Source organism: Aethalodelphis obliquidens, unplaced genomic scaffold (assembly GCF_003676395.1).
Source record: "Aethalodelphis obliquidens isolate GAN/ISIS:26980383/991018 unplaced genomic scaffold, ASM367639v1 scaffold50, whole genome shotgun sequence".
NCBI classification, from domain to species: domain Eukaryota; kingdom Metazoa; phylum Chordata; class Mammalia; order Artiodactyla; family Delphinidae; genus Aethalodelphis; species Aethalodelphis obliquidens.
In genome coordinates this window covers 4,578,142-4,595,351 of record NW_020837994.1, presented here as the reverse complement: position 1 = coordinate 4,595,351, position 17,210 = coordinate 4,578,142, and the positions used below count along the sequence as shown (strand labels likewise).

General features: G+C 37.8%; 1 protein-coding gene and 1 non-coding gene across 4 annotated transcripts in view; both read left to right on the top strand.

The window, feature by feature from the left end:
• Positions 1 to 16,799, top strand: part of RSF1 (remodeling and spacing factor 1) — a 165,566-nt gene extending 148,767 nt beyond the window's left edge. For 2 of the 3 annotated variants that reach the window (XM_027083493.1, XM_027083494.1), the window contains exons 12-16: positions 7,314 to 7,381; positions 8,809 to 9,016; positions 10,687 to 10,907; positions 13,186 to 13,374; positions 15,480 to 16,799. In XM_027083493.1, coding sequence (XP_026939294.1) covers positions 7,314 to 7,381; positions 8,809 to 9,016; positions 10,687 to 10,907; positions 13,186 to 13,374; positions 15,480 to 16,048 — 1,255 coding nt within the window. In that variant the 3' untranslated portion in view covers positions 16,049 to 16,799. The remainder of the gene's footprint in view (positions 1 to 7,313; positions 7,382 to 8,808; positions 9,017 to 10,686; positions 10,908 to 13,185; positions 13,375 to 15,479) is intronic. The other variant, XM_027083495.1, reaches the window with a different exon arrangement.
• On the top strand, positions 13,005 to 13,077 carry TRNAG-UCC (transfer RNA glycine (anticodon UCC)). Its single transcript has one exon. It is a non-coding gene; the product is annotated as a tRNA-Gly (tRNA).
• Positions 16,800 to 17,210: the final 411 nt, after the last annotated feature.

The window sequence follows — 17,210 nt, the reverse complement described above, 5'->3', positions numbered from 1 at the left end:
TTTTTTTTTTTAACATCTTTATTGGAGTATAATTGCTTTACAATGGTATGTTAGTTTCAGCTTCACAACAAAATGAATCAGTTATATATATACATATATTCCCATATCTCTTCCCGCTTGCGTCTCCCTCCCTCCCACCCTCCCTATCCCACCCCTCCAGGCGGTCACAAAGCACCGAGCTGATCTCCCTGTGCTATGCGGCTGCTTCCCACTAGCTATCTACCTTACGTTTGGTAGTGTATATATGTCCATGCCTCTTTATCGCTTTGTCACCGTTTACACTTCCCCCTCCCCATAGCCTCAAGTCCATTCTCTAGTAACTCTGTGTATTTATTCCTGTTTCACCCCTAGGTTTTTCATGACATTTTTTTTTTAAATTCCATATATATGTGTTAGCATACGGTATTTGTCTCTCTCTTTCTGACTTACTTCACTCTGTATGACAGACTCTAGGTCTATCCACCTCATTACAAATAGCTCAATTTCGTCTCTTTTTATGGCTGAGTAATATTCCATTGTATATATGTGCCACATCTTCTTTATCCATTCATCCGATGATGGACACTTAGGTTGTTTCCATCTCTGGGCTATTGTAAATAGAGCTGCAATGAACATTTTGGTACATGACTCTTTTTGAATTATGGTTTTCTCAGGGTATATGCCCAGTAGTGGGATTGCTGGGTCATATGGTAGTTCTATTTGTAGCTTTTTAAGGAACCTCCATACTGTTCTCCACAGTGGCTGTATCAATTTACATTCCCACCAACAGTGTAAGAGGGTTCCCTTTTCTCCACACCCTCTCCAGCATTTATTGTTTCTAGATTTTTTGATGATGGCCATTCTGACTGGTGTGAGATGATATCTCATTGTAGTTTTGATTTGCATTTCTCTCATGATTAGTGATGTTGAGCATTCTCTCATGTGTTTGTTGGCACTCTGTATATCTTCTTTGGAGAAATGTCTATTTAGGTCTTCTGCCCATTTTTGGATTGGGTTGTTTGTTTTTTTGTTATTAAGCTGCATGAGCTGCTTATAAATTTTGGAGATCAATCCTTTGTCAGTTGCTTCATTTGCAAATATTTTCTCCCATTCTGAGGGTTGTCTTTTGGTCTTCTTTATGGTTTCCTTTGCTGCGCAAAAGCTTTTAAGTTTCATTAGGTCCCATTTGTTTACTCTTGTTTTTATTTCCATTACTCTAGGAGGTGGGTCAGAAAGAATCTTGCTGTGATTTATGTCATAGAGTGTTCTGCCTATGTTTTCCTCTAAGAGTTTGATAGTTTCTGGCCTTACATTTAGGTCTTTAATCCATTTTGAGCTTATTTTTGTGTATGGTGTTAGGGAGTGATCTAACTTCATACTTTTACATGTAGCTGTCCAGTTTTCCCAGCACCACTTATTGAATAGGCTGTCCTTTCTCCACGGTACATTTCTGCCTCCTTTGTCAAAGATAAGGTGACCATATGTGCGTGGGTTTATCTCTGGGCTTTCTATCCTGTTCCATTGATCTATCTTTCTGTTTTTGTGCCAGTACCATACCGTTTTGATAACTGTAGCTTTGTAGTATAGTCTGAAGTCTGGGAGCCTGATTCCTCCAGTTCCTTCTTTCGTTCTCAAGATTGCTTTGGCTATTCGGGGTCTTTTGTGTTTCCATACAAATTGCAAAATTTTTTGTTCTAGTTCTGTGAAAAATGCCAGTGGTAGTTTGATAGGGATTGCATTGAATCTATAGATTGCTTTCGGTAGTAGAGTCATTTTCACAATGTTGATTCTTCCAATCCAAGAACATGGTATATCTCTCCATCTATTTGTATCATCTTTAATTTCTTTCATCAGTGTCTTATAATTTTCTGCATACAGATCTTTTGTCTCCTTAGGTAGGTTTATTCCTAGATATTTTATTCTTTTTGTTGCAATGGTAAATGGGAGTGTAAAACCTTATCTTCTAATTGTTTGTTCGTCTAGTGTTCTTTCCACGAAACCACCCTGTCTCACTCAAATAATAAATAAATGATATTTTAGACCATTGTTAGACAACACCAAAACAGTCTTTTAACTTGAATAACTGGAGATGGAAAACAGAGTTGATTTTATAGAACTTTAAGCTTGTTTCCTGTTTATAAACTTTTGTCAGTGATCATGAAAGAGTTCCCCTTGTGTAGTTTCTGTTGTTATTGTTAAAACTTTATTTTGGGTTGGCTGAAAAGTTTGTTTGGGTTTTTCCATAAAGTGTTATAAATAAAATAAAATGCAGTAGGATCAGTAAGAGTAAAATCCTTAATATTTAGGGGAATGGTGTCCATCTTATTCCTTAAAAAAAAAAACTTTTTAAAAGTACCGTTTTTTAATAAAATCATTAAAACTAGTGAAGTCAAAACCTACTAATGGAAAGTGTAAGTGTTAAAGTCAATTCTACTAAAACACAACAAATGCATTCCTAAAAATTGCCATTGTGTGCAAAATTGCACAAAAACTATAGAGATTATGGGAAATATGGAGTTAGGGTCACACACTCAAAAACTTCATTAGTGACACATTAAAAAAAAAAGATAACAATGGGAGTACCATTTGACACATCTGAAGTGGTTAAGAAATAACAAGTACTACAATAAATATGACATTTTATGTTGAAAAAAGACCTGAAGCTTGTCTGTGGAAGTGATTGTGAGGAGAGTTGCAGTTTGTAAATTATTGTGTAGTGGTAGAAGGAGAGTTACTTGAAATCAGCCAGAAACTTGTAATACCAGATGCAGATGGCTCTAGCTTATAACACACATGATGAGCTTGGGTAGCTGGTAAATATTTGTAAGATGTGTGCACGTGTTTGTTTTGTGTATTCCTACACAGCTGGTGCAGTTTTCTACATTTACCTAGTGTTTCTCACAAGGAAAATTATATATAAGCAAGTATGAAATACATGTTATGCTTGAATTATTTCCTAATATATCAGTTATGTTGGAACAAATTTACATTATCAGAACAAGCATCATAGGGGAACTGTATTGTCTTTCAATCCTGATGTAATTGTGGTTTTCAGTGGGAGAAGAAATTTGTTTTATTAGCATTTCATCTTGGGTATATACCCAGAAGTGGGATTGCTGGATCATATGGTAGTTCTGTTTTTGTTTTTTTTGAGGAACCGCCATGCTGTTTTCCATGGCAGCTGCACCATTTTCCATTCCCACCAGCAGTGTACAGGGTTTCTGGGTTCTCCACGTCTTTGCCAACACTTGTCTGCTTTTGTTTTTTTCATGGCGGCCATCCTAGCAGACCTGAGGTGATGTCTCATGATTTTGATTTGCATTTCCTTGATGGTTGGTGATGTTGAGCATCTTTTCATGTGCTTGTTGGGCATTTGTATGTCTCTTCTCAGTTTTTCTTTTTTCCTTCTGCTTCTTAGTAATTTTTTCTTTTTCTTTTTTTTTTTGCGGTACGCGGGCCTCTCACTGTTGTGGCCTTTCCCGTTGCGGAGCACAGGCTCCGGACGCGCAGGCTCAGCGGCCATGGCTCACGGGCCCAGCCGCTCCGCGGCATGTGGGATCTTCCCGGACCGGGGCACGAACCCGCGTCCCCTGCATCGGCAGGCGGACTCTCAACCACTACGCCACCAGGGAAGCCCCTAATATATTTTTTTTAAGTTTTATTCGTCATATTCAAGCTCTAATAAATACACCTAGAATTTACTTTGTACATGGGCTGCAATGGGACTGTTGTGAGGATAAAATCTAAAGCACTTAATATATCAGCACAGAAAAGAAACCCTCCCCCCAAAAAAATTTCATCACTATCATTTAATAATTGTTTATCGGATTCTTATAGCTCCTAACAGAGGATGATGTCAAAGTTGACTGGAAGGAGCATTGGATTGGGGGCCAGAAGACTTCAGATTATAGCCCTCACCACGCCACTAATTAGCCATGTATCTTTGAGTGCTTGGTCCATTTCCCTGGATCTTGGTTGACATACCTATGATGGTGAACTAACCCAGATGATCCCTTCAGCTTAAAATTATATAACAGTAATATAAACTATGTTTTTTATCATAATATGTATTGTGTGATTCATTTATTTATACCCTGCCTAGTTCCCAAAAGGAGGTAAGGAAGATACATATTCTTATGTAAGGAGCAACTTTTTAAGTATAACACCAAACACAGAAAAAATAGTGAAAAGGAAATTTGATTATATAAAATTAAGAAAGACTCAGACAAAAAGCACTTACAAAAGAAAATGTTTGCTTGCAAAGAAATTTTGTAAAGGAGTTAAAATTCAAAAGGAATGGCTTATGAGTTTTTAAAATAACAGTGAGTATATAGTTTTTTTCATAGTGGAAATAGTTTTTCCACATGGTGTCTGCAAAGACTGTTGCATACTTCAGACATTAACATTTCTGAAGTCAAGGATAAAAAGCCATTTTTGTTAGGAAATCAGTTCCTTAATAAAAATTAAGTTTCCATGTATTTTGAAGACTAGAACTAGACAGCATGATTTGTGTTTGTTTGTTTATTTGAGAGGGATGCTGACTGGGGATGGGATGGGCACATATTTGTAATGATAGCAGGACAAAATGTCAGTTTTCCTGTCTCAAAACTTGAAAAAATAAGCAAAGGTTAAAGGGGAAATACACTTTGGGGACTTCCCTGGTGGTCCAGTGGTTTAGACTCAGCAGTTCCACTGCAGGAGCATTGGTTTGATCCCTGGTTGGGGAACTAAGATCCCGCATGCCACGGCATGGCCCAAAAAAAGGGGGGGGGGCGAGGAATACACTTTGGATAGAAATAACTGCAACATATGACAAAGATGTTAAAATCTTTAATACATAAAAAGCTCTTACAGATCTGTAAAGAAAGATGAATATACTGGCTAATAAAATGGGGAAAGGACACAAACCAGTACTTGCGAATGAAAAAGTAAAAATGACCAGTAAACATGAAAATAATATTGGCTTTACTGTGTATTCAAATTAAAATTAAGGAACAAAATAATTTTGTTTTTCCGTATTAGCAAAAAAATCTTAATGGTAAAATTCACTTCATGGTTGTATTTTAAATTGCTACAACCCTTGAAGAACAATTTGTATGCCTTTAAGCCAACAATTTTATTTGTAGCAAGAATACCAGGAACAAACCTATAATCCAACAAAATCTCATATTGGAACCAAGGGGCATCTCACCAAACAAAAGAAAAGATAGAGTTATGAAAAGATACTGAGGAATGGTAGAGTTTAGATGAAATTTAAATGATGAGTGAGGCTCAAAGCAAAGCAGGACTGTGAAAGGGTCAGTATCGTATGTGTACGGCATGGTAGACACAGGGTCCTATTTACTTGAAAACAATGAAGATAGAGTGTGGAGTGTTGTGTCCAACCCCTTATCCAAACTCTGAATCTGGAATGTAAATCAAGGCTGCTTATTTGTGTTAAAAGTGACTTAGATCCTCTAGGCAGGGGTGGGTGTTTCATTCTTACTGCTATAATTTCCTTTGTCCAAGGGTTCTGATGGTCTCTGAATTTAGAAAACAGAGTGTCTCAGTAAGAAAGTAGTAGTGGCTCAAAGAAATAGATTGTTATGGCACTTTACAGCTGCATCTTGTCCTTCGGAGAAATCCTGTTTTCCATTAACTTTATATCTGACTGTATCTGAATCTGTTATTCTAGCCAGATGAATAGATACACCGATTTTTACTTTCTCAGAATTTATCTTAAGGAAAAGCTAAGCTATATCTATAAGGATGTTTTTCATAGCATTGTTTATAATCATGAAAAAATTGGAAGTAAACTGTTGCATGTAAAAATATGTAGAAGAGTTCTTAACCTGAAACTTGTGAATCCTCTGAAATTATATGTAAAATGTTATGCTTGTGTAGGTATATATTTTCCTAGAGAGGAAATCTATAGCTGTAATGAGTTTCTCAACTCAAAAGGCAAAATATTTGGCTATTAGTCATTGTTTTTTTTTTAAGGATTTTTGATTTTATTCTTTTTTTCTTTTTGGCTGCGTTGGGTCTTCGTTTCAGTGTGCGGGCTTCTCACTGCGGTGGCTTCTCTTGTTGCGAAGCACGGGCTCTAGGCTCGCGGGCTTCAGTAGTTGTGGCGCACGGGCTCAGTAGTTGTGGCTCGCGGGCTCTAGAGCACAGGCTCAGTAGTTGTGGCACACGGGCTTAGTTGCTTTGCAGCACATGGGATCTTCCTGGACCAGGGATCAAACCCGTGTCCCCTGCGTTGGCAGGCGGATTCTTAACCACTGCGCCACCAGGGAAGTCCTGGCTATTGGTCTTAACTCTGTTGTTAATCACTGTGTAACTTTAATCCAATGCTGTCCAATTTACCGTGGTTATGGAAATGTTCTGTTACTTTGCTGTCCAGTGTGGCAATCAGTAGCCATATGTCACTGTTGAGCACTTGAAATATGGCTAGTGAGGAACAGCATTTTTTAGTTTAATTATTTTAAATATAAATAGCCACATGTGGCTAGTAATTACCATATTTAGCATGATCTTCAAGTCACTTTATCTTTTGGTCACCTCAGTTCTAAAGTGAAAGGAGTTTTGTATGTGAATAAATCTTAGGAATCATCTAGTCTTGGTTTTTTGCTTTAAGTTGGAGGAAATAGCCCTTGTGAGATAAAGTATGTTTACCTAGTTTTAAAATTCTGACCATCTGTATATGAATTTCAGTAATAATAATAATAATATAATCTTTAATAACAACAGTAGTATACTTCTCACACTTAGTATTATTTCTGGAACACGAATTTTGTTCAGTTTACCTTGTCATATGATTTGTATAATCGGGTTGGCCTGTGGGCCAATCCAGCTCACTGCCAGTTTGTGTATATAGCACGTGACCTAGGAGTGGTTTTTACATTTATAAATGGTTGAAAAAAGAACCAGAAGGATAAAATTATTTGAAAATTACATGAAATTCAAATCACAGTGTCTATAAATAAAGTTATATTGGAACACAGCTACTTTTCGTTCACTTATATTGTCTGTGGCTGATTTTGCACTACAATGGCAGAGTTGAGTAGTTATTACAGAGATTGTACAGTCTACAAAGCCCATTACAAAAATATTTGTTGCTGCCTGGTATAGGTGATCTTTGAAAATGAAAAACAACTTAGAATTAGATACTGATTTGCAAAACTCTGTTTTACCAAAGAAATTGAGGTTAACAGGACTGAGGTGGTCTAATCCAAGTCCCACAGCCCCAAAGTAGCAGAGAGCAGTTTCACATTCAGCCCTTTTTCACTTCAGAGGCAATTTTCCTAACCCATATGCCAGGACAGGCTGTAATGTGATTGTTGTATGTATTTTAGATTTGATGAGTTTGACGAAGCAATTGATGAAGCTATAGAAGATGATATTAAAGAGGCTGATGGAGGAGGTATGTGTTTATCATTCTCTCTTTTTCATCTAACTCGGCCAATATGTTAACTAAAATGCCCTGAAGAAGCAGTGAGCAAGCATATTTTCTTATTCTCCTCAGTATGTATCACGATTACTACTGATGTTAACTGTCTGAGACTGAAAATAATCTCTGGACACGGTGTCAATGTATAGACTCAGAGCTTCTAATTATGTTAAAAGTAGTATTATTTTGTAATCTGATATGAAACATAAATGTTCCTCCCTAGGTTAAATGTTCTTCCCTAGATTAAAAAATTTTCTTCTGCTTCCAAACAGAAAAGTTTGCTGTTGTCTTTCCATTTTTAGATCACTGCTGCTACAAAGTCACAAAAATTATGGATAATCAGAATCTAAATGATTGCTTTAAATTAAAAATCAATTTATTAATTTCATAGTCTTTAATGGGTGACATTAAAATAGAAGAATTTGAAGATAATTTAATTAAAGAGCTATGTAGGAAATCACCAGTGCTCCAGTGTTATTATGAAAGCTCTAGAAAGGATTAATAATAAGTAGGCTGTTTGTAGTAAAACTGAAGAAGTCACTAGCTTTTCCAGACATGTGTGCCTTATGTATATCTTTGCTGCTAAATTCTCACTTCTCTGCCCTGCAAACACAGTTTAAAAAAAAAATTTAAAAATGGATTGGCCTCTTTCTAAAGCCACATCCAAAAGACAGCTTTCAAGAAGAGATTCTTTTTTTTTTTTTTAAATCTATTTTTTACTTTTTGCTGTGTTGGGTCTTCATTTCTGTGCGAGGGCTTTCTCTAGTTGTGGCAAGGGGGGCCACTCTTCATTGCGGTGCGCAGGCCTCTCACTATTGCGGCCTGTCTTGTTGCGGAGCACAGGCTCCAGACGCACAGGCTCAGTAGTTGTGGCTCACGGACCTAGTTGCTCTGTGGCATGTGGGATCTTCCCAGACCAGGGCTCGAACCCGCGTCCCCTGCATTAGCAGACAGATTCTCAACCACTGCACCACCAGGTAAGCCCCAAGAAGAGATTCTTGAGTGACTGTTGATAGGTATGAGGTTTCTTTTTGGGGTGATAAAAATGCTCTGGAATTAGTGGTGATGGTTGCACAACTTTGTGACTATACTAAAAACCTATGAATTATACACTTTAAAAGGGTGAATATTATGGTACATGAATCATACCAAAATTTTTGAAGAAGCAAGTTCTCTACATAGTAAACTTCTATTTAGTAGGATAAACGAAAGAGAGCTCTGTCAGCTAAAGTTGTGAGAAAATTGCATATCTGTAGGAAGAAAATAAAGAAATCGAATGAAAATCTGCTAAGGACAATCTGTAGATATTAAAGGGAAGCTTTTAATAAACATATACTTGTCTCTCTCTCTCCCTCCCTCTCTTCCCCTCACCTGCCCTACACCCTGCCCCCTGGACTCAGGAGTTGGCCGAGGAAAAGATATCTCCACTATCACTGGCCACCGTGGAAAAGATATCTCTACTATTTTGGATGAAGAAAGAAAAGAAAATAAACGACCCCAGAGGGCAGCTGCTGCTCGCCGGAAGAAACGCCGGCGACTAAATGATCTGGACAGTGACAGCAACCTGGATGAAGAAGAGAGTGAGGATGAATTCAAGATCAGTGATGGGTGCGTGGTCTGTCAGTAGATCCCATTCTCTACGTCCAGGCTTGAACAGGCCTACCAAATAAGCTCGGCCCTGCTCTGATGGAGCTTTTGTTCTTCATGCACATAGACAATCTGTTTTTCAGTATACTTTAAACAAATCCAGCGATGCTGATTTTGGTTCTTTCTAGATTAAAACGAAGTTTTATGGGTTGTTTGTTTTTTGGGGGTGGCCCACACGATGCAGCATGTGGGATCTTAGTTCCCCAACTAGGGATCGAACCCGTGCCCCCTGCATTGGGTGTGCCGAGTCTTAACCACTGAACCAGGGAAGGGAAGTCCCTATGCTCGTTGGTTTAATATTCAACATTGTATTTAAATTTCATGAACAGCAGTTAGCATTCATTTGTGGTGTACCTCTGTGCCACCTTCTGCCACCATGACCATGAGAGGTTCCCAGTCAAATGTGAGAAGTGGACAGGTATGAGTATTTAGAAACTATTCTCTCGTGACCCATAGGGGTTTGGGTTGGGGCAAGTAATTCAGTATGGAAGATCAGGAAAGGCTTCCCTGCAGAACAGGTATAGAAAGAATACCACAGAGTTTCTCCTCTCATTGTTTAGTGGAGGAAACAAACATATAAACCACAAAAAAGTCATGCTGCATGATTGCTACTAAAACATAAGTCAGGGTACAGAGAAGGGCCAGATCAATCCAGGGAGGTCAAGGAAAGCCTCAGAGTAGAAATAAAGCTTTATCTGAAATGTGAAGAATGAATTGGGCAGATTGATGAATTTGAGATTAGAAGCAGTGAAGGAAAGAAAGTATTCTAAGCAGAGAAATCCTGTCCAGGGCAGCCAGGCATAAAACGTCATAGAATATTTAGGAAACTCCTGGTGTGTCAGGATAAGAAGAATTGAGGAAGCAGCGAAAAGTGCCCTGCTGGAAATGTGGCCAAGACATAAAAAGGAACCAGATGATGGAGTATTTTGTTTGTCATGCATAAGAATTTGGACTCTTTCCTGAAGATGATGAAAACCCACTGAATGGTTTTAAATACCAGACTAATATGAGGTTTATGTTTTAGAAAGATTCATCCTGGCATTCGTTCGGAGGATTTACTGAGGGGAAATGAGTGTAGAGATTAAAGAGACTTTGGGGAATTGCTGTAGTAGTTTAGATGGGATATGAGAGCCTGAACTGAGAAGAGGTATCAGGTTTGAGATATTATCTTTATGAGATAGACTCGGGAGGAATTAGTCATTGATTAGATGTGAGAAATGAAAAGGGAGAAAGAAATTAGGATAAATACCATGTTTCTGCTTTGAATTACTGGATGGGTGACAGTACCAAATACCAGGCTAGGGAACAGAAGAGAGGAGTAGGTTAGGAAGTAATGAGGTCACTTTTGGGCATGTTGAATTTGAGGTATGTGCAGGACTTCCCAAGAGGCCAAAGCAATTTACGTACAAAAATCAGCATCCATTCATGTTCATAACTCCTTCAAAAAAAAGGAGAGGGGGCAAAACATCTCTTCATTTTATAAACAGGGAAACTGATACAGTTAACTGGATATCTTACATTAAATGTTACTTAATAATTCACTGGACTTGTTAGAATTTGAACTCAGAACTCAAAAACGGGTTCACGGTTTTAAGTGTACCATCATAATTCATTTGGTTTCTCTTGGACAGATCTCAAGATGAGTTTGTAGTATCTGATGAGAACCCAGATGAAAGTGAAGAAGACCCACCATCTAATGATGACAGCGACACTGATTTCTGTAGCCGAAGACTAAGGCGACATCCCTCCCGGCCAATGAGGCAAAGCAGGCGTTTGCGGAGAAAGACTCCAAAGAAAAAGTACTCCGATGATGATGAAGAGGAGGAATCTGAGGAGAATAGTAGAGACTCTGGTAAAAATAATTTGTATCCACATCTCACCAAGTCAGTAAATTCTTATGACTTTTGGAATTAAGATTTCTTAAAATAAAATTCCATTCAATTGTAATATAAGCTTTCTGATGAAACTTTGAGTTCTATTCTTGTGATTCACCACTAATTAAATCTTTCACATAAAGCACATCTGAGAAGGTAGATACAGATGGATATGTTAACTTCATGCCAGACTCATTTAGGATTGTGATGATTCCTTTTGGTGCCAAGTGTTTCCATGCCTAGACTTTACCTTCATAGTGTTTCTTGGGAATCATACTTAATAATCTGAGAACATTTTTCTCAGATGTCTAGCTATTAGAGAAAGATCACCAATTATCTCTAACATTTAGATCATGATCAGTGATTATGATTGTTAGTTTTTATAAATTATCAGTGGTTGATGTTATTATAGCTTATGCTTATCTCTATTAACTAAATAAATAGTGAGAGGCACAGCAGGTAAAAGAACAGATAGGAGTGCTTTATGGGATTAGCAGATAGGTAGCTGTCGTCTTACTGAGGAAGTGCCACAGACAGGAGTATTATATCCCCAACTTGGGCCAGGCTTGTGGAGTTCTACATAGCTACAGAACAATATCAGAATCAGGAATTTTATTGATAAAATACTATTATCTAATCAACAGTACACATTCAAATTTTATCAGGTGTCCCAATATTGTCCTTTATATAAACATCTTTTCCTGGTCAAGTATATAGTTCAGGATTACATATTGCATTTATTCATGTCTCTTTAGTCTCCTTTAATCTGTAATATTCCTCAAACTTTGTTGACTGTAGCATTTTTGAAAAATACACACTAATTATTTTGTAAAACATACCTCATTTGGGTTTTTGTATCCTTGTGATTAGATTCTAGTTATACATTTTTGGCAAGAATATCACAGAGTTAATGTATGTCCTCCAGGTCTCTCTATTATTTTCCCTTTTTAATTAATAAATAATTCAGAGGAAGATATTTTGAGACTGTAAATATCCTGTTCCTTATCAGATGTTTCACCCACTAGCTTTAGCATTTACTCATGAGTTTTCTAACTCCTTCCTTCCTTTTATATTTAATACTTGGTGTTCTGTAAGGAAGAGCTTTCTCTTCTCCCCTATATATTTATTTCTTTGTATCAGTGTGGACTTACGGATTCGTATTTCAGTCGATGGATATGATATGTTACCATCACTATTTTGATACACTTTGCCCTAGATTTGGCCAATGGGGACCCCTTTAAACTACTGGCTAGCTGTTTTGAAATATTTGAAATCCATTAGAAAACAAAGCTAGATATGATGATTCAGTGGAATTTGTTAGTATTCCTGAAAAACTGCTCTGACACAAAGCCATAGTGTGACTTTGGTTTATTGATCAGAGGTGACATGACAAGAATAGTGCTATTTAGCAGTGCTTTGAAAGTTAAAGTAGTCCCACGAGCTGTATTTAGCAGATTTTAATTCCGCGTGGAAAAAAGGCAAAAATATAACTCCAGTTCTGTACTTATTTGAAACAGGCTCATCAGTTTTTTGTGGTTAGAAAGTATAACCTCTGCAGTACATTGTGAAGCTATGACTGTAGCCATACAGCTACATATATATAGAAACAGCAGATTATCATGAGGCAAAATAGTAACTATCCACCAAGAAGAGCAGTTGTGGCAGCCATGCAGCTCACTGGGTAGCTCTAAGTTGTATGAGATAAGGATTATGTAAAAAGGGTTTGTTTTTTTGGGTTTTTTTTGGCCGCACCGCAGGATCTCAGTTCCCCCACCAGGGATTGAACCCAGGCCCTTGGCAGTGAGAGTGCAGAGTCCTAACCACTGAACCGCCAGGGAATTCCCTGTAAAACATTTTTTAATCTTGAGGATTGACTGCTAATAGGATACATTTGTGAGGTTTGGCATTAAAGCCCCCCCAGATGTACTCATATTATTAAGAAGAAAATGAGAGACATGAAAGTTACTGTTCATTTAAAAGTTATGACTGAACTCTGCCTAATAGCTTTATATTTTTATAACCTAAGCTAACTACTTTTCTATTTAGTGGAATTAAAATTTGTACTTGATGGGACTTCCCTGCTGGCCCAGTGGTTAAGACTCTGCACTTCCAATGCAGGAGTCCCGGGTTCAATCCCTGGGCAGGGAATTAAGATCCCACGTGCTGCATGGCACGGCCAGAAATAAATTTTTTTTTAAAAAATGTGCTTGATTTCTTTTTCCTTTCTCTTTTTTTTTTTTTTTTTTTTTTTAACAGAAAGTGATTTTAGTGATGGTTTCAGTGATGATTTTGTAGAAACTCGTCGAAGGCGGTCAAGGAGGAACCAGAAAAGACAAATTAACTACAAAGAAGATTCAGAAAGTGATGGTTCCCAGAAGAGTTTACGACGTGGTAAAGAAATCAGACGAGTTCACAAGCGTAGGCTTTCCAGCTCAGAGAGTGAAGGTAAGGAATAGCTCTCCAGTTTACAGAAGTTTGGACAAGGCAGCAGTACAAATTATAAAGTGAACTCAGGATGATGATTCTGTACCATTTCTTAGAAATTTAATATAACCCGTAATATCTTTGAGACAAAACCCATTATTTTATGCCTGGTCAACTTATAGTTTAAATAACTGATACTTGATAAGATACTAACTTTTAAGGTCTTCATTGTAATATTAAATTCTTCATTGAAACTAGAAGAGTATCAGAAAATTATGATCTGAACAAGATTTCTTCTGCTCCCTTATTATTTATGGCCCTCATTTTGAAATAACCTCCTATGTCCTGAATACCTGAACAGTTCCAAACCAAGGGTGCCTACTGTCTCTCTCCACCATAACAGTGAGCTTTAGTTGGTAAACTTTTATTTCTTCATAGCTTTAGCTGTGTCCCATACCAGAAGTACAGGAAAAGATCTAAAATATGAACTTGTGATATCCGTTTAGTCTTTGTAGTTATTCCAGAGTTCTTCCCAAGTTCATTTTAAATGAGTCTAACCCTTACCTTCCCCCATTTCTTTTTTATATATTTAATTCTCCATTGTTTATGGTCTGTTTTGAAGATTATTTGCTTTCATAGATCCTTGTCATTTAAGTTTGAGCCCAAGCCAGGAGAGCATGGGAAAAAAATGTTTGGATATGGGAGATTAAAGGAGGGAGGTAAACATCTGGGTGAATGTATATTTATCTTCATGTGTCATTAAAGACAGATATAAATTCATTAATTCATCTATTAAAAATAAATACTTACTGAACTAGTCACTGTCCTCGGCACTGGGAATAGAAGAGTGAAAAGAATAACCAAAAACATATAACTCTGTCATGTAACTCTTACTTTAGTTGGGGGAAGAGAGACAATAAACATGATAAATAAGCAGAATATATGATATATTAGGTGGAGATAAATGCTACGGAGAAAAATAAAGGAGAAAAGGAGCGTAGGTGAAATTTCAGATAGGGTACCAAAGGAATGCCTCACTCAGAAGACAACATTTTAGTAAAGACCTGAAAAAAATGTTGATACCCACATGTGATCAGTGGGTATCATATTAGATAGTACAGTAAACCATTGTATAGACTTTGGAATTTATTCTGTGTGAGATGAGAAATAATTGGAGGATTTTGAGCAGAGGAGTGATATGATCTGACTTACATTTTAATTTGCTATGGTATCTGTATTATGAGTACATTGAAGGGGACAGGGAGGAAATCTAGGAATCTAGTTGGGAGGCCATTGAAATAGGCCAGGCGATGATAATGGTGGGTGAGACTAGAGCAGTAGCAGTAAAGGGGTGACAAGCAGTCAAATTATGGATATACTTTGAAAGTAGACCCATAGGATTTACTACTGGCTTAGATGGGAGAAAGAAAGGAATCACGGATGACTGAGCGATTGGAAGACTAGAGTTGCCAATAACTAAGATGGTGGAGACCAGAATGGCGCAGGTTTGAGGAAGAAGTTTAGGAGCTCGGTTCTGCCTGTTTAGAAATCCAGGCATAGATGTTGAGCAGGCAGTTTGATACATGAGTCTGGAACCTGTGGATTGGTTGCCTAAAACAAATGTGAGAGTCATTGGCATCTGGATGGTATGCAAAGCGATGAGACCAGGTGAGTCAAGTATAAACAAGAGAAGACGTTTAAGGACCACCAAGGACATTGAATAACATGGAATAAGAGTTAGCGCAGTATTTCAGATGTCCTGAATTGGGTGCTTAGTTTCTTTCCTTATCAGTATGTTTACATGACTCCCTAATTTGAGGGCTAGTGGGAAGGAGTTGCTTAGTTTGTGACCAGCCTATCTTCATTTAATTTAAGGATTCTGCTCTTTCCTAAAATCACGGGCAAAGTATACTGTGAATCACATTGGGCATTGTTGTGGGACTGAGAGGAGAGAGAAATAAGGCCAGTTATTGAAGGGAAATAGTTATGTACAAGCAAGTCTGAAAGCAGGACATGGGATGAATATGGGGAGGAAAAGGAGAATTACTTAAATCTGTTAAAGGAGAATTACTTAGCTCTGTTCATGGTTAACTGTGCCAATGGCTTAAATGTGCTGTTTATTCTAGAGAGCTATATATCCAAGAATTCTGAAGATGATGAGCTAGCTAAAGAATCAAAGCGGTCAGTTCGAAAGCGGGGTCGAAGCACAGATGAGTATTCAGAAGCAGATGAGGAGGAAGAGGAAGGTAAACCATCCCGAAAACGGCTACACCGGATCGAGACAGACGAAGAGGAGAGTTGTGACAATGCTCATGGAGATGCAGATCAGCCTGCCCATGACAGCCAGCCCAGGGTTCTGCCCTCAGAACAAGAGAGCACCAAAAAGCCCTATCGGATAGACAGTGATGAGGAAGAGGACTTTGAAAATGTAGGCAAGGTGGGGAGCCCTTTGGACTATAGCTTAGTGGACTTACCTTCCACCAATGGACAGAGTCCTGGCAAAGCCATTGAGAACTTGATTGGCAAGCCAACTGAGAAGCCTCAGACCCCCAAGGACAACAGCACAACCAGTGCAAGCCTGGCCCCCAATGGGACAAGTGGTGGGCAGGAGGCAGGGGCACCAGAAGAGGAGGAAGATGAGCTTTTGAGAGTGACTGACCTTGTTGATTATGTCTGTAACAGTGAACAGTTATAAGACTTTTTTCCATTTTTGTGCTAATTTATTCCACGGTAGCTCTCACACCAGCGGGCCAGTTATTAAAAGCTGTTTTATTTTTCCTAGAAAACTCCACTACAGAATGACTTTTTAGAAGAAAAATTTCAACAGACCTTGAAGTCTTTCTGTGAAGTGACCAGTTTTGAACTTTGAAGATAAATTGCTGTAAATTCCTTTTGATTTTCTTTTTCCAAGTTCATGGTCCTTGGTAATTTCAGTCGTGGGAAAAAAATCTTATTGTAACAACAAAGATTTGTATATTTTTGACTTTATATTTCCTGAGCTCTCCTGACTTTGTGAAAAGGGTGGATAAGAATGCATTCCGAATCTGTGAGGGCCCAAAAACAGAATTAGGGGTGGGAGAAAGCACTTGTGCTTTAGCTTTTTCATATTAAATATATATTATATTTAAACATTCATGGCATAGATGATGATTAACAAACTGCTTAAAAGTTCAAGTCTGTATTATTGCAGTTTGAGAATTGTAGATAACATCATACATAAGTCATTTAGTAACAGCATTCATGAAATCAGCTTGTTTACTATTGGAGATAACCACACTTAATAAAGAGACTGAAAAAGTACCATCGTAAAAAACTCTAACCTAAGTTTCTCTTATAGCGGAGTTTGTTGTTTAAAAAAAAAAATCATCTGAAAAGCATTTGTACAGTAAAATGTATAATGAAGCTTTGACAACCAGATTGTGCTAGTAAAAAATTTTTTAAACCAGCTTTATGCAGTGGTGATGAGGTGGCCTTTAATATGCTGTCATGGAGAATTATTAGTGAAATGAGTGTGGTCTTTCATAAGGACCGGGTGGACTGTAAACTTTGCAGATAGTGTAACTCTTGTCTTCTGGCCACTTAATATTTAAATATCTGAAATATCATTTTAAAACAAGTACATCTATACATAACATACATGAAGAGATGGATGCTAAGCTGACCGCAGTATTTTAGCACATTTGTAGAAGGGGAAAGGATTTTCAGGTGAATTTTAACTGGTCTATTCTTGCCCTTAGTATCTACTTCAAATTGAAGTCTACAAACAAAGCAGTTCCTTTGGGAGGTATTTAGTTTGAGTGCGTGTGTGTCTGTGTGTGTGTGTGTGTGTGTGTGTGTGTGTGTGTGTGTGTGTGTGT